At 47.7% G+C, this 21,537-nt stretch overlaps 1 protein-coding gene across 1 annotated transcript in view; it reads left to right on the forward strand.

Moving 5' to 3' along the window:
- The window catches only part of WDR36 (WD repeat domain 36), an 804,166-nt gene that overhangs the window by 365,194 nt on the left and 417,435 nt on the right, over positions 1–21,537 (forward strand). Inside the window, exon 11 of the mRNA XM_069625487.1 lies at positions 5,112–5,195. Coding sequence (XP_069481588.1) covers positions 5,112–5,195 — 84 coding nt within the window. The remainder of the gene's footprint in view (positions 1–5,111; positions 5,196–21,537) is intronic.

A 21,537-nucleotide genomic window follows, 5' to 3' on the forward strand; every position in this document is an offset into this window, starting at 1 on the left:
GTCACGGACAGGACTGGTGGCAGCTATCTTTTTCTTATGTTTTAAGCCTTACTTTACATGTTATCCACGCTTATAAGCCTTTGGCACAAATAGGTGGCCTGGCTCCGCAATGGCCATGCCACGAGGTTCTTTGTCCTGACCTTTGGCCATCTTGCCCCTTCACCTTCCCCAGGTCGAGCCGACCCGGGCAGTCCTTATTTGGTCATGCACTTTCCCGCGAAACCCAAAGCTTTCGTGGGCTTCTGCATGCCTTGTGTGTGTGCCTCCAGGATGTGGGCTGGGATGTCTGTTCCCAATACACATCCTGGGTGCCAGAGAGTCCGGAGTGTCCTGAATGCCTGGGACCACCGTGGTCCGTGATTGGTCCACGTATGGAGTGAATGTTTGTGAGCAGATCTCCCATTGGGTCCTCTCCGTTTTGGCACAAAGGGAACTTTGGCTAAGAGGAGGCCGAGAACACCACTACCAAGTCGATCTCCTGAGTTCACCCGAACAAAGGATAAGGAGCCAAGTATCCTGCAACAAGAAGCCAAGTCGAGGAACCTCTGGTGACCCGCTGGAAGGTTTGGCACCCTGAGCCCGCTGGCGTCCTGCGAGACCCCTATGCATCTGACCGTCCTAGAAGGTCTGCGAAGACGCTTCGACCCATTGGAATAGTGGGACCAACTATTCTCGGCACCTTCATCAAACCCTGCAAGTAAGCCTCTTTGGAAGTGTCCCTGGGCCAAACAGTGGGCTGACCAGCTTACGCTGGACGTTTGCTCTGTTACCGCCGCGGTTTCGAGGAAGCCTTCGAAACTTGGTATACTGCTTGCTCCGTGTCCACGGCACCCTCACATTTAATATCGTACACTTGGCATTCCCAGGTCTGAAGTGAGACGAGTGCGCCCGGACCAGAGTAAATGCGGTTACCGTGTTGCACTGCTGTGGCAACGACCTGTGCAAGTTCGCTGCACTTGTGACCCCCTTGACCCTGAAGCCTGCTACCGCGGAAACTACATGGTGTCGAGACATCCTGATAGTCGCATTCGAACCTGTCAGCGAAGTGGACTGAACTGGCGAAGTCTGGGTCTGCCTGCGTCGGGGACCGGCGAGTAGTCCATACCCCAACCGGTGGCCACTAGCGCAGGAGCCCATTTCTACGCACAAAGTGGCCCCTGAGGGCCCCTTTCCAACGCTATTGCGAAATAGCGACTCTATCCCGCACTCTCAACCTGCCTCTGCCTGCAAGTGGAGGTCCTGCTTGAATAGTGGGGGACTTGTTCTTCATCGACCTTATCCACCTTCCTGAGCTGCTAGTGACCCTTGAAGAGACCTTATTTTGTCCTGTGGCACAAGCGCATGCATGTACTATTGAGCAGAAGGCTCCTCTCTTCGTAGGGCTTGGCTCTTAGTTAGGTGTATTCTTGATGTGGAACTGGGTCTAAAGATTACTTGCACTGCCTGTTTTCCTCCCCATCTAGGTGGTCTACATATTTCGTGCTTCTTAATCCGTTAGACCACTCTGGTCTTGTGTATATATATTGTATTGATTGTGATGTATTGGTTTACTTCAGTATTATTGTGATTCTTGGCTATGGTCTATATTACAAAGGCCTTGTAATAAATCTGTCTATATGTTTAATATAATACCTGTCTGGAGTAATTTGTAAGTGTCCTTGCTTTGTGTGCTCATTGAGGTCTTTCAGTTACCCTCACCCCTCTTGAGACTTAGTCTTGACCGCCTGCCATAGCTACCCTGATTGGTCTGGCTTGTCCAGAAGTTACCCTGTTCCAAGAAACTAGGTTGGCCTTCTGAACCTCTGCCCCTGCAGGTCAACGTTCAGAAATCCATCTTAACAAGTAGCACCCACCCAGTGCAGGTGGTTGATCACCTGCTCTCATTACAGATGCACAGTGACAGGTATATGCTTTTCCCTACCACAGTAGTCACTGGTTGTCTAATAGCTGGTTCCACAGTGGGCACCATTTTGAATATTTATGCATTCATAGTGACATCACACGTAGATGCATGTGCCGTCATTTGTGGTTGCACTTCGAACCCTAAATGTAAAAGATTGCTGCTTCAATGGCTATGTATTGCATAGCGTAAAGTAATTAAATATACCTAATAACAGATTACTTCTTGTATCTATATATAAAGTTGAGCTCACGAGTTTCCCTAGCACTTGCCTATATCCCTTATACAAGACACCTACAGATCATGCTAATGATACCGGTTATGGTAAATCCTATTCACACCCACCAAGTCATATTGCATGGAGTATAATATATATCCTTTTTAATAGGTGTGTAACATTGATTGAATATACAACTTGAAGTTTTAGAGCAATATTTTCCTTGATATTTACATTACTAACGGTATAAAAATATTAGCACTGTACAAATATTACTGTTTATATTATTGCTCCTCTAATTTGAGTTTGTTCTAGTTTGTTCTTTTTCCCTTACAACTCTCCCTCCTATTCTCTGAATATGCTCTGTTTTTGTTAATCATGCTGATTTAACAAGTTTTAATTGTATTAGCAAACGATATTTGGAATAGTGCTTAGACCTGTTCTAATTGACAAGGGAAAGGCAGGCCTGCTCATCCTTTTGGACCTGTCGGTGTTCGATTTATTAGATCATGGGAAGCTCCGAGAGGCCCTAAACAAAACAGGAAACTATTCAAAGGAAGCTATTGAATGGATATCCTCCTTCTTGGAGGACAGAAATTCTAATATCACCTGGGGCGGACATTCCACTAGTACAATCCCGTGGATTGTGGCGTCCCTCGGGGAGCTAGTTTTCCCCTCTTCTCTTTAACCTTTATATTCATTGTCTCTGCACCCTCCTTTCACAGCTTGGGATTTTCCTCACGAACGTTGCAGATGACACACAATTGATCTTGGAACTCTGTGGAGACCACACCACCAATATTAACAGACTATCTGCCATTTAGAATATCATTGAGAACTGGATGAAAGATCACTGTATGTGCTTAAATGGTTCTAAAACAGAAATCGTGTCATTCGGATCCACGAAAGCCTTATCAAACCTAGGCCCAGCCTACTCTACTTTCAATATAAAAGACTCCAACATCACAGTCACAAACAAAGTTAAAACACTCAGCATATATCTGCAGTCCTCACTAGGAGCAGAGGCACAAGTCTCATACCCAAAAAGAAACTGCCAGTATTATCAAAGATTACTACATCGTATTAGGCCACTCGTTAATGCCAAAAATAGCGCTACCATCGCTAGAGCCAACATTCTCTCACGTCTTGACTATGGCAACGCACTGATGCTAGGAGCTAGCAACAGTTGCATCAAACAATGCCAAATCATTCAAAACAATGCAGTCAGAACCATCACTGGGAAACCCAAGCATGACCACATAACCCAAGACAGAACTGCCCTCCACTGGCTTGCCATAGAGGGACGCATCAAATTCACATCTTTGGCGCTTGTCCACCGCTGTCTCTACGGCGCAGCCCCAACATACCTAAAAAAGGAATTCAACTGGTATGAACCAAGCCGAAGTTTAAGATGGGCTAAACAAGGTCTACTCAAATCCAGCCATGTCAGAGTAAAAGCCACTGGCCTAGGGCGGGCATTTCCCACCAAAGCCATAACTGTCTGGAATGAACTTCCCGGATACCTTGGGCTGGAAAACAATTTTCTTTCCTTTAGAAAGCAGCTTAAAACATTATTTCGGTAATTGGACACACATTCAGCTCCGGACTCATACTGAGTCTCTCTTCTCTGTTCTATGTAGTCCTGTGATTCTTCAGTCCATGTGTTTTTTTGTCGCGCCCTGATGCTTGCGAGCTACGGCGCGTTATAAATATACAAATAAATAAAATAAAATAAATTGCCGTATTAGCCCTGGAAAAGACCACGATGGGTTCGAAACACGTAATAGCTTTTTATGGAATGATACTGATGGCCAATTAAAATCGTTTGACAATTGATCAACACAATCAATGTTGTGGAGCATAATTGAGAAACAAAGATAATTCCAGGCTAATATTTTGCTGGCTTGATCTGTTAATTACAAGTTGCTTACAATTTGAACAAAATGAAGAGATAACTACTGATACATGTTAGACATGCACACAGATAAGCGTGTATGCATTTCTTACTGTTAGCTTGCATTAGGCATTAGGCAGTGGGCTTTGTCTCTTATACATAAGAATGAGCAGCAGTCCAAAGGCTTTTTTCCTAGGTGTGGCAGAACCAGGGTTGCCCATCATACCCTTAGACAAATTTTTTTTTAGCTTTGATTCATGACCACTGGCAACGTCCAATCACATAGTGAACCTTCCGGAAACGTATAGCTTTGGAACTGGTGACCTAAGGGTACAAGGCCCGTCTTGGGGCTAGCTTGCCAAGTGCTAGTGGACTGTTTTATGGTTGCTGGATGAAATTTATGCATCTAATTTCTTGCCTGTTTTATACTATTTAAGCTTTCTATTGTCTCCTAATGCTGAATGTATATATCTGTTTTATTGCAAGTGTGACAGTATTGGCCTTGAGGCGTTCTGCTTTGTGTATTTTGAAGGCCTAATAAATCATTGTATATGTTTGTCCTTACCTGTATAACTGGAATTGTTGTTCAGTGTGGACTAAAATCTATATAGCAATGCATGATCACCCTACCTGAATAAATGAGGCGCCTAAGACACCCCTGGGCAAATTAGGGGCGACCAAATACCATATACCCTATAAGGTAAAACTGCTGTAATGGCAGGAGGGCTTCAAAATGTAGCCCCCCTGGCTACACAAAATAAGTCGGCGATGCAAATGGGGGGAGGGGAAGCGGGGGAAGCGAAATGTTGAGGGGCCATAAAAAGTGGCCCTAGAATGCCCAAAGATAAGCATGCCGTCTTAATATATACCATTTCTAGTTTTGTCTTGTGCCTTGTCTATGTTCCACTTTGTTCACACTCTCTTTAATAGGCCCATCCATTGCTCTCATCTTTGTGCTGTTGTATGGGCACTGTTTGGGGAATGCCTCAGTCATCTGTAAATGTGTTATATGCAGGCATTTCTGATTTTAAATTGAAATCCCTGTTCTACAAATATAAATAGCACTCAAATATACTTTTATTTTTTCTTGTTTTTCAAAGGATCAATAAATAAAAAGAAGTCAAAAAAGAAAGGTCTCCAGCATGATACTTTGAAGCTCCCACCAATCACTACGTTTGCGTCAGGTAGGTGGTGTAGAGATGGAAAACTTAAACTTATAGTTACTTGATGTTGTTTTTTTCTTCCTGTGATATTTAGTGAGCACTGTGGAGGATTTTTTTTTTTTTTGTAAAGTTCAGAAGAATGTGAATTGAAATACAATTATAAGTGATTTGAAACGCAAAAATGGGAAACGTACTGATTTCAGAGAATTAGGCTGAATAGTCAATGCATCCGCCTGGTATAGTTAGAGAAAATTGCATGTGCTTCCTGTCAGAATAGTATGTCAAATCTTGGCTCCCAGAAGCAGTGTTTTAACTGGATACTAGCTAACCGCAGCCTCATCATACTTTTATGTCGCTTTGCCAGGAGGATGTTTATGTATTGAGTGAAACCTTAGAATCGCTAGTGATAATAAAGTGAGAGCGTGTGCTTTAATGCACATCTGCATTGGTATTTCTTGTTGGCAGGAAAGACCTTTTGAAGACCAAAGCTTGTCAATATCTTCATTAGAAGTCCATTGTACTATTTGGATGGAGTACAATCCTCCATCCCTCGTGAAGTCTGTTTTCTGTTTGTTGCATAAGAATCAGTGTTAGAAAACCTATATAAGTAGTTTTATGGCGGGCGTACTACAGCTTTGGGATTCTTTGGAGAGCCACCTGCTCCATATGTAAACTGTGCTGTTAATGGGAAGTGTTGCTTGTCTTCTTGATACTGGCGTGTCACTCGACCTTGGGTGCCTCTGAATTTCCACATGTAACCCCGTCCAGTTACCTGACTTATGTCTGGCAGTGTGGATACTATGTACGTTCATCATGCGTTTCTATTGTATCCTTCTATGCCAGTACATTCATTAGGGTTGTTTGTTTTTACTGTGTAAAATGGGTTGCACTGTCTGTTCACTTTTGGTATTTGTTTGTATGTACCAATAAATAGAGAATTCAAGTTTTTGCATTTTTTTTTTCAAGTCTCCCCAAGCAAAACAAAAAAAGCTATGGACTAACACTCCCTTGTTGCGAGGGGGACTGTTGGAATGCGTTCCTCTGCAATTGTGGTCCATGCATGCAAATTAAGAAGGTGCATATTAAATGTGGAACCTGCATGCAGAACACTGACCCAGCCACACCTCTAATGTTCATCTTTCACCATTTCAAAAGCAGCAAGATAGGTTATAAACCTGCTATTGAGTCATTACTTAAGCAATTAATTATCGTCCCTACCCACAGTCCCTGCAGTACCCCCATTTTGCCTACTAAAAAGCTAGGACAAGAAACGTACCAGTTTTTAGAAGATCCACCACGCTGCTAATCCAGCTGTTTCCCCAACTTTCCCTGTGGTTCCTAATTCGATGTTATCTTGCATCTATGTTACTGCACCACACATTACTGTAGTGCATATGTGTTCGGCATTCCGTTTTGTACCTGTGCACCATGCTAGTCGATATTCTCCTTTACTTGTAAAAATCTTCAGTATTGTTTTACTAATTTCCTCCAGGAGTATGTTGAAATACCGACTTATTATTATTATGGTATTTATTGAGCACGGACCTAGCTTCGAAAAGAAACAGAGGTGTACAGCAAAACAGATGCCCAACTGAGCATTTTACAGAGGTATAAAACAGTACAGATGCACAACGGAGTGCTTTTCAGAAGTAACAGAACAGATATACACCGGGGTACAATGCAAAGAGTGGGTACGGCTGTACAGGGTGTTGGGGAGGAGAGGGGCGACTGGCCGCTAGCAAGTCGGGTGGCACTCAGGGGTGGTTGACGTGATGGCTTAGGTGTTGAGGAGAGACTCCTTCAAGAGGTGGGTGTAGTTTTTTTCTGAAATGTTGGAGCGTGGCTGCTAGTCTGATGCTGACGGGAATGAGGTTCCATAGTCTTCAGGCGTAGCCAGAGAAGGCTCGTTTTCTGTCCCTTTCCTTTTTGCAACAGCGGATTTCAAGTCTGCATGTGTCCTGGTGGCGTGTTGTCTGCCAGAGATGCTGAGTTTCTCAGCGAGCTAGCTGGGTGACTTGAGGGCGACTGCCTTATAGATGATGCAGCAAGGCTTGTAGTTGATTTGTGCATGCAGTGGGAGCCATTGAAGTCAACGAGCTCCTGGCTTATGTGGTCGTATCTGCGTAGAACCTTGTTGAGACATTCTTCTCTTAAGTTCCAAAAGACAATCGTTTAACCAGATTCTGTTGATCTATTGATAGTTTTGCTGTGATGGAACATAAAGCATCTAAAGAAAAGCTTCTATTACGTCAAACCCAAGTACATCATCGGGGATCATGATATTTCTGCTGGGTAGAGACACTTATCTAAAGATTGAATTAGTGTGCATTTTCAAGTACCCAGACCCTGGACCTGGAAGTAAATGAGAAGATTTCTTGAAAGGGCTGGATATTGCTGCAAGTGGATATTTGGTTATATGCCTATTATTAAACCCTTACAAAACCTCAGTCATTCCATTCCCGAACACCTCCCCAGGTCACTGGAAGCCGAAGAGTCATTTAGTCAGAATCAAGCAAGAATTGTTGAATTCTCTGGCCTTACGTTTGCCAACTTATCAGAAATATTTCACTGTGTTGTGATGAATGTGAAGGCTTTACCCTGGGAGTAGTGACTCAAATGCATGGTGACCAGCATTGCCCAGTTGCCTATCACATTGCCACATTAGATCCTGTGACTGCAGGTTTACCATTTTGTTTATGATCTGTGCCAGCAACCTGTGGCCCGAGAAGGACCCCTGGCCTTTAAGTGGCGTTGTCTGTATTTCAAAAATAATTTACAGATTGCAACTCTTTCTAGTCTGGCTGTGCCTAGAACTAGAGTCTGAAAAGGAGTGGTCGTCCAAGAAGAATTGTATTCACACTTTTTGATGCTCTCCAGGTGATTGGCTGTAGCGTACAGACTTCATCTCCCTTTTCACCAGGTTGTCTCATTTTGCGGCATATTTTGGAAAAGGGGCCAGGATTACCTTGGTTAACTGGGACTGGTTTGCACCATACTTTCCTAAGGTGGCCGAGAACATATTTGCAGGAATTGTCCTGTTTGTTTGGCCCACAAAGTGCACAAAGCTGTAAAGACTTTGCCTTTTGCACATCCAGCTTCCCAAATGTCCTTTTGTTTGTTAGTGGTAGACATGTGTTTGGGGCGGGGAGGGGGGGCTAGAAGCCTATCCATGCCAAAAGGACTGTCTCACTGTTGCTAAAACAGTTTTCGAGGGGATTGGGTCCTCCGACGTATTCCATATATATGACTGTAATCGCCACAGCTGTGCTGCTTCGGAAAATCTTTCTGCGTCGATGAAGTCCATACGCCGCCCTCGAGGACCTCCTCCGACAGCCGACATCACTGGATGCTATAAGTAGGACGCACGATGCCTGTAGCATCAGTTCTGTTTTTTCCGCAAACGTGTTCACTTCGGGAATCTTGGCGCGCCTCGACTCTTTGGCGTTTCTGTTGTTTCTCTGTTCTTCAAACCTGTTTGTTTTGTGAAGTTTCTTCTTCGTGAAGATGTCTACCTCGTCTTCCACACCGCGTCCGGGCTTTTAAGAAGTGCGGGGACTGTGGGTCCAAGATGTCGGTTACGGACTCGCACGGCGCCTGCCTCTGGTGCCTCGGGGAGGCCCACGACATGGATGACTGTGTCGACTGCCAGTCGCTCACGTCTAAAGCCTTGCGGGAGCGCAAGAAGAAGTTATCGATAGGTAAGGTGTCTAAGCCACGGAAGTCGAGGTCTGTGGGGCTTTCGAGGGATGATTCGAGAGGCGACACTCCGCGGCCTTGTCGGAAGTCCAGTGGATCTTGGTCCCGGAGTCGGTCCCGCCACTCCTCTGCCTCTTTGAGGCACTCCCGGAAGCGCCGTCATCGGTCGCCTTCCCCGTCCTCTTCCGAGGACTCCGCCCATCTGTGGGTCGCTTACCCTACCAAGCAGGCGACGCCGGAGGAATGGGCTTCCTTCGGGAAGAAAATGTTAGCGATTCTCAAATTGCAGGGCACCGGTCCGTCTGCGCCTCCGAGTGGGGTTGGTTGTGATCGGTCGAGAGACAACGCTCGCACGCCTTCGGGCTTGGGTGGTCGGCACGATTCACAGGAGAGGTCCCGCTTGGACAAGGGGAATCGTTCTCGTCATGCCCAGTCCAGGTCCCGGTCCTCGACGCGCTCGAGACCGTGTGAACCTGTGATGTCTTTGAGGAAGACGTCGACGCTGGTGGTGCCGAGGTCGTCGACTGACTCTTTCGAGGCCCCGCTCCGATGAAGTCGTCGGCGCCCAGACTGTCGAAGGACACGCTCAGGGCTCCGGCCTCAAGGCCTGTGTCGACGCCATTGATGCTGTCGGCGCCGCGTTCAGCGTCGACGCCGATTCACTCGATGCCCTCGACGCCTTTCGAGGCTGTGTCGACGGGGGTACCCCGAGGCTCGGTGGAATCCCCTAGAAAGGCTCTGGCCAAGGTCAAGCATGGCTTTGGTTCACATTCTGTGCCTTCTTACCGCCATCTTGAGTTTATTTCAGAGGTGGATGAGGGCTCTGATGATGGCATGGTTCCTAATACGGTGCCAGACGAGATTCTCTCGAGCCATAGCCAATTTGAGGACCTGAGGCAGTCCCTGCACGATGCTAGTGGGCTGGACACCTCTCCGGAGGTGGAGTTTTGTAGGCCTGAGCCTGGCATTCATGCCGACTCCTCGTACCGCCGCCTTATGTCGAGGGTCACCGAGTACTTGGGATGGTCTGCTCCCCCGGGGGAGTTTCTTCAGGATGACCTTACGGATATCCTCGACCTTGGTCCACCAACTCACCCGGTACTGCCGTTTCATATGGCTCTACAGAGGAGGGTGGCGGCGGCTTGGACTGCTCCGGAGAGTCTCCCGGCAGTGGGCAAGTCTTTGCTGCGAAAATACCGCACAGCCAGTAGCGACCCCTGCTACTTGTCCAAGCACCCCACTCCGGAGAGTTTGGTGGTGCAGGCGGCTACGGCCCCGGCAAAGCAGATGTCGTATCCTACCATCCCCCCTGATAGGGACGACAAGCGTTTTGACGGCTGGGCGAAGAACGTGTTTTCTTCAAGGGGTATGGCGCTTCAGGCGGCCAACTCCGTATGTGCCTTGTCACGTTTCACGCACACTCTGTGGAACTGTTTCCTTAGTGGCTGAACATATTCCCGAACGGGACGAACAGGATGGTTTCCTTGCCATGGTTCAGGATGGCAAGGATGCCATGTGTGAGGCCGTTCAGTCGGGTTTGGACATGGCAGATTGCGTCAGCCGGTCCATGGCGGCGAGCACCGTGATACGCAGGTTTGTGTGGTTGCGGAAGTCGGGGTTTGCTCCTGATGTGCAGGCCCGGCTCCTCAACATGCCCTTTGACGGGGAACATCTTTTTGGCAGCAAGGCTGACGAGAGCCTTGAGAGGTTGCAGACCTCAAAAGCTGCAGCAAAGTCGTTGGGCACTTCAGTTCGACAACCTCCGCCTTTTTGTCCTGGGGGACAGCAATGGAGGGGAGGTTCCTTTCGTTATTACTCATCCTTTGGTAAAGCGAGAGGAGCCGCCAGTGAAAGGGGCCACCGTAGGAGTGCCAGAGGTGGAAAACAAGGTACTCGAGGTGCCAAGGCCGCTCGGGCTGTTGCCTCTTTGCCCTCAGGCAATGCCGCAGCCGCTTCAGCTCAGTCATGAGGCCATGTCCCATGGTTCGCAGGTTGGGGGAAGGCTGGCGCAGCATCTTGCAGAGTGGTGCGCCATTACTTCAGATGTGTGGGTTCTGTAGATCATAACCCACGGCTACTGTCTTCCTTTCCGGCAGAGGCCTCAAGACAATCCACCGGGGAATCTCTCTTTGAAGAGTCCGGATCCGCTCCTTGCGCAGGAAATTCAATCCCTGCTGGAGAAAGGCGCCATAGAACTGGTGCCTGTAGCGGAGAGGAACAAGGGATGGTATTCCCCTTATTTTTTTGATTTCCAAGAAAGACGGGGGGATTGAGACCCATAATGGACTTGCGCAGTTTGAACAAACTCCTCAGGAAGGACACGTCCGAGATGGTTACTCTCTCTCAAGTCCTCCAGGCCCTTCAACTTCAGGACTTGTTGGTGTCTCTCGACCTCAAGGATGCTTATTTTCATGTGCCGATACATCCAAAGCACAAGAAGTACCTGAGGTTCGCGGTTGGCGACTCGCACTTTCAGTTTCGGGTCCTGCGGTTTGGATTGACCTCCGCCCTGTGGGTCTTCACCAAGCTCATAGCAGTGGTGGCAGCGCACCTCAGGAAAGGGGGGGGATTCACGTCTACCTCTACCTGGACGATTGGTTGATTAGGGCGCGCTCTCCCGAGCAAGTCCTGGATCATCTGTCAGTCACCTACCACTCCCTCCAGATGCTGGGCTTCTCCCTCAACTTAAAGAAGTCCCATTTGACACCAACTCAGAGGCTCCAGTACATTGGTGCAGTGCTAAACACGTCCCTGGGGCAGTGTTTTCCTCCCCAGGTGAGGGCTCATCACATTCAGCAGATGGTGCACAAGTTTCAGCTTGCCCAGAGTCTCCCAGCGTTCGAGTTCGAGATTGCTCGGCCTCATGGCATCCTGCATTCTTCTGGCGCCGGAGGCCAGGTTGCGGATGCGATCTTTGCAATGGGCACTCGAGCCCCAGTGGTCTCAGTCCTCCGGCAGGATGTCGGACCCTGTTCAGGTGCCATCCTCGGTCGCCCAGGACCTTCTGTGGGCGGCCGTCAAAGACAATCTGATGAAGGGGGCTCCTTTTTGGCTACCCTGGCCGGAGGTGACGATCGTGACGAACGCATCCCTCACGGGTTGGGGAGCTCATGCCAACGAGTTGACAGACAGCGGTCGTTGGTCTCCGTCGGAGTCCAGACTCCATATCAGTCTGTTGGAGCTGAGGGCCGTCAGGCTGGCCCTGAAGGCTTTTCTGCCAACTGTGCGAGAGAAGAATGTCCTGATCCTGACGGACAACACGGTGGCCATGCACTACCTCAACAAAAAGTGGGGGGGGCATGGTCACTTCCTCTGTGCAGGGAGGCTATGCAGCTCTGGTTCTGGGCAATCCAGCAGGAAGTTTCGATCTCGGAGGTTCATCTGGCCGGAGACGAAAACGAGACGGCGGATGCTCTGAGCAGGCAGAGCGCAATCTCTCACGAGTGGGAGTTGGCTCAGGAGATTCTCCTGGAGATCTTCGCCCTTTGGGGGACCCCTCAAGTGGATCTCTTCGCCTCCAGTGTCAACTGGAAGTGCGAGAGGTTCTGCTTGTGGGAATTTCCTCCGAAAGGAACCTTAGGAGACGTGCTCGTGGTGGAGTGGTCATTCCCACTGCTGTAGATCCCTCAACCTTCACGCTTGGTTTCTGAAAGGTTGAGGTATAAGGATTGGGACCTCCCTGAAGACGTGATGGAGGTGTTGCTCTCGGCCAGACGGCCAGCAACAAAGTCCCTGTACCGTTGACGTAAGTTCTGCGACTGGTGCAGGGTTAAGAATGTGGATCCTTTTTCATGTGACATTCCTGTAGTTCTGTCTTTTTTTCTTTGGCCCACAGGGGCCTGCAAGTGGGTACCGTTAAAGGTTACCTGGCGGCGCTGTCCATATTTAAGCGCTCGTCTGAAGAGTGTTCCTATTTTAAAATTCCTTTAGTTTCTCCGTTTCTGAAAGGGCTCACTAATGTGTTCCCTCAGTCACCTTTCCAGGTGCCCGGTTGGGATTTGAACCTTGTTCTCAGGTTTCTGATGGGTGCTCCGTTTGAGCCTTTGCATTCATGCCCTTTGAGACTGTTAACTCTTAAAACTATTTTTGGTTGCGGTCACTTCCGCTCGCAGAGTGAGTTACAGGCACTTTGAGTTAAGCCACCCTTCACTGTGTTTCATTAGGACAGGGTTGTCCTTAGTTTGTCCTACCTTTCTTCCGAAGGTGGTGTTGGAATTTCATTTAGGCCAGAAGGTTGTTCTTCTGCGTTTTATCCTCCTCCACATCCTGGTAAGGAAGAGGAGAGGCTCCATAGGCTTGATCCTAGGAGAGCATTAAGCTTTTATATTTCCCGCATGTCCCGGGTCAGAGTGGACGATCAACTCTCATTGGTTACGCTGGAAAGCGTTTGGGACAAGCTGTGACGAAACAGACTTTGTCTCGCTGGATTATTTTGGCTATCTCCGAGTGTTACCGCTTGGCAGGTAAGGACCCCCCGGTCGGCTTATGAGCCCATTCTACCAGGGGTATTGCTGCCACTGCTACACTACAAGGGGTGTTCCTCTTCATAACATCTGTGATGCAGTCACCTGGGCTTCGGTACATACTTTTGTACGTCACTACTCCCTCGATTCCATCCAGGGGCAGGATCTGGCCTTTGGCAAGGCGGTCCTTTACTCCGCAATTTGATTGGGCATTCTAAATTTGTTTTATTAATTCTTTTCCCACCTCCTTGCATTGGTACTGCTTTGGGAGTCTGTCATAGATATGGAATACGTCGGAGGACCCAATCCCCTCGAAGAACAAGTTACTCTCTTACCTGGTAACGTTCTTTCGATGGGATGGTCCGACAATGTATTCCATATCGCTCCCTCCCTGCCTTCCCCGCTACAGACTTTCTTGTGCGATTGCAGCTTACGTTTCCGCAAGGCTTTGTGTGGTCAGACTGGCAGAAGACTGGTGCCACACGTTCTGGGAAAAAACTACAACTGAGGCTACGGGCGTCGTGCGTCCTACTTATAACATCCAGTGACGTCAGCCGTTGGAGGAGGTCCTCGAGGGCGGCGTATCGACGTCATGGACGCAGACGCCAAACGATTTTCCAAAGCAGCACAGCTCTGGTGATTACTGTCATAGATATGAAATACGTCGTCGGACCATTCCATCGAACGAAAGTTACCAGGTAAGAGAGTAACTTGTTCTACTCAATTTATACTTCAATTTGGTCATACTGCAGCAATCGATAGTGACAAAAGTACACACTTCACTGGGCAGGTGGATTGAAAGGCAAAGGCCCTGAACATCTCTCAGCATTTTATTGTTAATATCATCCCCCAATTTAGTGAAGTAGTCGAACGACTCAATGCCAATATCAAGAATAGGCTGTCAAAGGTGTGCAAAGAGACTACTGCCTCTGATGCCTGAAACCCTACCCCTTTTATTGGGTATCACTACATATTATCCCCACCAAAAATATCACTGTATATATGGTGGTCTGGAACAGCCATAAGCGATATTTTTTGGGCGGATACATTTTGGGGTTGCGGGGGACACTCCTTTTAAAAATAATGCAGGGGTTGCACGGGTTTCCCCCGCAGGTTCCATGCCTTAATATCGCCGGAAAAATATGGCGATATTTTTGTTTGGCGATATTTTTGCAGGGATATTAACACATGGAACCTTTATTGCTGCATATGTGAAATAAACCAAGCATGTCGATCTTTATTAGATTCAGATTCCTCCATTAAAACAATTAAAACCACAAGAATGCAATGAATAGAAACCACACTACAAACCATACACAATATACAAAGCATATATATATAACTACAAAAAATTAGTGCCATTGCAATTAATTATTTTAAAAAAAGGGCATCATAAAAAAACCTGATGATCTACTTCCTAAAGAAAAGGAGTAAGAAATTCCGAGCGCAAATCAGTAACTTGTACAAAACAGTAGGAAATGGCTGCTATTCTCGCCGCTCCTATTTTACATTACGTTTCTATCTGGCACAGACTTGTCCCAATGTCTTCTATCCTTTAAAGGGAGAAAGTACAAACTGGTCATTAGTACCAATCTGTTACATTCTGCATAATTCATAGTACATATTTTGCCACCATGTACCGTATTTACATATAGGCCAGCATGCATTTCAAGCAGTGTGTAACGCTCACATGATTCCCACGGAGGCGCTGATCCCGGCTGGGCTGCTATTGTTTCTTCAATTGAGAAGCGTAGAGCTCGGACGACTCTCAGGACTGGGCTTCCTCTTATCGAATGTCTGACTTGCAGGGAAGTTTTCTGCAGGTGGAAGAAAAAGGGTTAATCACCGTTTGATGGGATTCCTTCTCCCACCAATCGCCAGTTTCTCCCACAGCCTAGCTTTCTACTTGTCTCGGCGAGCTCTCACCTTAGGCGTATAAATGCTGAGCTCTCCATCCTGCGTCTGGTGCAGGGGTGCGTGGATTCCAGTTACGTCACTGGATGAGTTCAGTGTTGAGGCTCAAGTCTTTTGCGGCCTTAGTTGTGGCACTGGTGCTGGGATGCCGAAGAGCGATGCCGCCGTTACTGCACGAGCGGATGCCTGTAAGTATACTGTAGTCTTTAGGCTTTAAAAGATGGGCACCTCAATAATGTCCCTTTTCCTTTGTTGCAGGCCTCGGGATGCTGTGGGCGTAGTTTTCCGTTGCCGCTGCACGTGCCGATGCACGCAAGTATAATGTTCGTTGGCCGCTTTTAATGGCACCTCTAATAATGTCCTTTTTCTAATTTTCAGGTGCCGGGATGCTGCAGGCTTTATATCCGTTGCCACTGCACGTGCCGATGCACGCAAGTATAAAGATCGTTGCCTGCTTTTAATCGCACCTCTAATAATGTCCTTTTTCTAGTTTTCAGGTGCCGGGATGCTGCGGTTGATGCGGCCGCTTCTGCGCGTGCAAAAACTGATAAGTTAAGATGAATGCGACTGTCTTCACCCGAACCCCTTTTTAATTATGTCCTTTGCCTTTCAGGTGCAGAGAAGCTGCCGAAGAGAAGGCCGCGGTTAGCTCCGTTGAAATCACGGATGGATCAGGTAAGCGGGCGCGGCTGCGAGCAAGTTGCACTTTTCTAACCTTATGTTTATTCTTTGCAGGTTTTGTCGGAGACTGGATTCCGGGATCTGGTAAGTATTGTTCTGTGTCTTTCTTCATCCACAGGTTGCTGCGCGGAAGCTGAAGATGACTCTGGACCTGGAATGCAGGAGCCGACTCGGTGAGCGTCCTGCTGCTGCTGCAGAATAACGCGAAGCACGTGTTTTCCATCGGGCGTGGTTTAAATAGCAGAGAAGTGCTTCCAGTGTGTGTTCTTCCACCGGTTCCACCCAGGTAAGAAAAGAGTTCCTGAATGGAGGGGAATAGTTCCTCCCAGCCCTGATGGCTGGGGACTTCAACCAGACTGGATTGTTCTGGGTAAATATGCAGCATGGTCTGCCTCAGTTAAGTCCACCCAAGCATTATTACACTGTTTATCAATATGAGCCCGGCGCCTATGGCGCCGGGACTGAAACCCTTCATGAGCCTGGCGCCAAAGGCGGCAGGACACGGTCCAAAGGGCCCCTGTAGGGGTCTGCTGGGTACGGAGTAGTGGAAGACAGGTCTGCTTCCGAGGGCGCTGGGCCAGTCCTGGCCCCTCGGGAGTAGCACCCATGACACAGTGCCCACTTTTATTATACTCCGGTCCTCATTGTTCTTTAGTGCTCTTTCACGTTATTTTTCAAATGGGACAGAGAGGAATGCTGAGTGACGTCAGTGTTTCATTTTTTTCAAGCTAACCAATAATTTGCAGCCCTCCCTATGCCAAACATATTTGTTGATCATAGGGGTCCCTAGAATGCACCCCATCACCTTCTTGAGATTAGGATTTTCTGAATAGCCCAGGGATACTTTCAAAAATAACAGACCAATCTTAATTTCACCTGGGCTACTGTCCTAGAGATCCCAAGCACAGCGTGCAATTAGGGGTACTTTGAGGTAGGTCTACTAGCTTTTTCAAGATTCTATTTTGAGTCGCTTCAATTACAGTGCAGTTGTAGTAGCCACAGATCTCCCATATAGAAACAACGTGCATATTTGGTATTTGGCATTGCTTATTTGTAAAGCGCCTATACACAAAGCAAGTGTTTGAAAGCGCTCAAGGAGAGCGGGAACAAGGGGAAAAAACAGTCATTCAGAGCCCTTGAATTTCTGAACAATACAAGTCTGCACAGGCAGAGTGGGTGCATGGAACAAGTGCATATAATACCATTAATGGTGTAGATAATAGCAAATAGGTCCGACGACGATTGCATTGAGGCGCCACCATACAAGGAGGGGAGACAAGGGAAAAACAGACCATCTTCAAGGCATGGTGCATTCAGATCGTGCACATGCGCAGACAGGTGCAGGAGGGGGGTTGGGGGCGTGAGTGCAGTGGGTGGGGCAGGAGACCAAGTGCAACCAGTCCGTCAGAAGCTGGGGTAAGTGCAGAGAGATGCTACTCTCATGGGTCATTGACCAAGTGCAGTAACAATGGGGCAAGTGCAAGGCCCACAGGCAAGGGTGCCAGGGACCCGTGAGACTTGAGGTACACCAGGTAGCCAGTCCGCAGGCTGGGCGGAAAAGGAGGGAGAAGAGGGATAGAGCGGAGAGAAAGGTTAGCAGGGTAGAGGGAGAGAGACGGAAGAGGAGAAGAGGAATGTCTTAAGGAGTTTCCGGAACTTAAGGAGACCAGGCTCAAGACGGAGTGCGACAGGGAGGCTATTCCAGAGGGAGGCCCCTGTAGAGGATAAAGATCTTCCCTCCAAATCTCTGCATAGAGAACTGGCTCACTCGCAGAAGGTTGGAGTTAGATAAGCGGAGGGCTCGGGAAGGACAGTATTTAGGTAGGCAATGTTGCAGATAGGTAGGTCCCAGGCCCCAGAAAGCCTTGTGGACAATGCAAAGGATCTTGAACTTGATCCTTGCAGCCATCGGGAGCCAGTGGAGGGATTTCAGCACCGGAGAGATGTGGTTCCTGGGCTTGAGGCCAAGGATAAGTCCTGTGGTCCTGTTCTGGATGAGTTGATAAGGGCGCAGAGCAGAGGCAGGGAGACTGAGAAAGAGGCTGTTGCAGTTGGCCAGACTTGAGAGAACCAGGGCTCTGGAGACAGTGAGCCGCTGGGGGAAGGTGAGAAGGGTACCTCTGAGGAGATGTAGCGGGTAGTGGTAATTTTTAGAGATGTCCGAAATGTGAGTGGAGAAGGAGAGAGTGGAGTCTAAAATGACCCCAAGGTTTTTTGCCTCGCAGGTTGGTGTGGGCGGAGGACCAAGGCAGGCCGGCCAGAGTGAGAGTGGGAAAGCGGCTTCAGGAGTCCCAGTGCTAAAAATGCGTTGAGGCAGAGGTTGTTTGCAGCACACCATGACTGAATTGCAGACAGTCAGATATGAGGAGGGGACTGAGGGTAGCCTGAAGGAGAGTTGCGTGTCATCCGACGGGAACACTGGAGGTTAGATATGAAAGTGGCATTAACATGTGCACGCAACCAAGAAAAATAGTCAGAGGGTATTAGCGCTCTCCTTTGTGTGCCATTATGCTCCGAGACATTTAGCATTCTCCTTTGGGTGCTCTTATGCACCGACATGGCACTTTATGACACTTTGCATATTTTCCTGTCCTTACTTATGTCCATTGAGGCAGTATGACATCTATAATTTGAGAGAAATACAGCCATCAGCCCTGACTGTAACAGGGCCCACATGTATTTGGATTAAGCTACTATAAATGCTTTTCAATATCTATTTCTCCTTATATAGATTGGTCAGTTTTCATCTTGTACTGTATCACATCTATTTGCTTCTTAGAATGTGTTGACTTTTGTACTATTTTTGTGACTGTCTTTTTTTTATAGTATTATGTTTACTTTAATAATAAAATATGAATATATAATTCTTCACTGACCAGGGTTATCCCCTTTGTTCACATATTTGAGTCTAATCGACTCGCACATTTTTCTAAATTGTTTGCCCGTGTGACTATTTTTCTTGGTTGTTTGATCATATATGCTCCCCAGGTACACGATGAAGGGGACACCCATCCTTTTGTTTCAATCACACGTGAAGGGGCAGCCATGTAGACATTGAAGAACCAGGAGGATGGGTTAGAATCCTGGGAAACCCCACAGGTTGAAAGAGTGATAGTAGATAGAAAGGACCCACATTCCACCTGGGATGGGCGGTCGGAAAGGAAGGAGGTTAACCATGCCAGAGCCTTGCATGTGATTCCCAGGGTGTCATGCAGACGTGCAAATAGGATGTTGTGGTTTACTGTGTCAAAGGCAGAGCTGAGGTCAAGAAGAATGAGAACAGAGGGAGTGTTAGTGTCGAGATTTGAGAGCAGGTCTTCACGGGTGTTTAGAAAAGCCGTTTCCTGCCTCTGGATGCTCTAAAGCCAGACTGATGGTCGTGGAAGCAACCAGCAGTTTCAGTGTGGAGGGTGAGCTGAGAGATAGCCAGCTTCTCCAGGAGTTTGCCCAGTAACAAGGTTATAGAGATAGGGCAGTAGTTTGTCAGAAAGGAGAGGTTGACGTAGGTTTTTTTTTTTTAAACTTTATTTATTGATGGTCATGTCGTCCACATACAGCACATTTAAATACAATACAACAAAAGGGAGAAATAGGCGTTTGCATACATAGGCACAGTATAATGAACCTTCATGTAATCCTGGTGATGGTGCAGGAGAGAATGTATCATCTGGTACCATGTCACACAAGTACCACCTGAATGGGGCCAAAATGTCCTTGGGACGACTTGTTCTAGGCAAAGTCATCACATATTGCTCCTCGCGTTCATTTACAAAAGTAAGGTCTCTGAGGAAGTGTTAGCTGTTCAGCTTTGGGGTTATGGGGGCTTTTCCACTGTTGCAATATACATTTTTTCGCAAGATACATTAAACAATCTCCTTGTTTTTTTTCTGCCACCTTCCCGATGTTCCAGAAAAGATACTTTTGGGGGGTGAGAAGCTGGAATCTGTGTTCTCCTGAATTATGTTTGCTACCTCCCTCCAGAACCCAGCAACCTGTGGGCTGGCCCAATACATATGGAACAACTCTGCTTGTGGTCCCCCACATTTCTGACAGCTCCCAGTACAGTGTTCAGAGAACTTGGCCATCTTGGCCAGTGTATAGTGCAATTCATTAAGGATCTTAAAATTGATCAAGCGGAGGCTGGCGTTCAGAGACACAGACTTGGACAATTGACAGTACCTAAGCCACGTCTCCTCGGTGATTGTCACCTCCTTGTTTCTTTAACTGCGTTTAGGGAGGGGGAGTGAGTTTGCACCATAGCAAACATACAGTGTAGATATACAGGGTCTGGTCCCGGAGGTTATGGCCCGCAGACATTCATGGGAGGGTGGTTTGTCTGGGAATGAAGGCCAGCTGGACCTGAATGTTGATTTCATTCTGTGATATGCGAATGTTTTAAGCTGTCCTCCACCAACTGTTAGTCATCCAGGGTCACGTATTTCCCGTTTGGATACATATCATGCATTTTTATCTCCCTATTAGGTTCCCGAGTCTTCCGTAGGTCTTTGTCGAATGAGGGCGGGATGCCCGGGAATTTCCATAATGAAATCCCCAGGTCGTACAATGTTTCTATCCGTAGTCTTTTACAGATCATGGACCAGGCATGGACAGTAGTGCTGACAGGGTCGAATTTGCATGGGTCCCTGTGATTTGTGTGAAACAAGATGGACCGAAGATCGGTCGGGGATGCAGCATAACGTTCTATCGGGATGTGCGGTGCGGCATCCAGTGCATCATACCAGTGCCTGACAAATTGGGCTTGTGCCACCAGGTAGTACAGCTCAAAATCCGGCACTGCAATACCCCCCTGTTGTAAGGTTCGACCAGCTTTTCCCACTTCATCCTGGCTGCCTCCCGTTCCATATGAATGAGGTGGTATGGGATTGGAGTCTGGTAAAAAATGCTCTACCCGGCCAGATCGGGATGTTTCCGAAGAGATACAGGAGTTTAGGGAGGACCACCATCTTTAGGATTGCGATCTGGCCCCAAAGGGAGATAGGAAGCCTACCCCACATCTGAAATTTAGTAGCGATTGTTTGCAAGAGTTGCTCATGATTATCTGCATATAGTGTCCATCTTTCCCCGGATACGTTTATTCCCTGGTAACAGATGTGCGTAGGTGACCATTTAAACCCATATGAGTCTGCAGGACACATGGTGGCCAGTGTAAGTGGGAGTATTTCGGACTTCGAGTTGTTTATCCTGTAGCCAGAGTATTCAGTAGACTTGTGTATGTCAGCCATAATGGGGCCCAGGTTTATTTCGGGATTGCGTACATAAAGAAGTGTCATCTGCATACAACGATATAGACTGGGTTGGGCCTGTCATTCTGATACCCCTATGTCCGTAGTTTTGCCGCACAAATGCCGCTATCGGTTCGATTGTAAAAGCGAACAGTATGGGTGAGAACAGACAACCCTGTTTAGTGCCCCTACCCAATGAGAACATTTTGGACAGAGTGCGATTAGTAAGTATCTTAGCCTCCGGTTTAGTATATAGTAACCGGACACATTTAAGAAAATAAGGGCCTATCCCAAAGCTTTTTAACACAGCAAACAGATATTCCCAAGACAGTCCAAAGTCTTTTCAGCATCTAGGGAAACCAATGT

Source organism: Ambystoma mexicanum, chromosome 6p, assembly GCF_040938575.1.
Source record: "Ambystoma mexicanum isolate Mex_15411 chromosome 6p, UKY_AmexF1_1, whole genome shotgun sequence".
In the NCBI taxonomy this organism is placed as follows: domain Eukaryota; kingdom Metazoa; phylum Chordata; class Amphibia; order Caudata; family Ambystomatidae; genus Ambystoma; species Ambystoma mexicanum.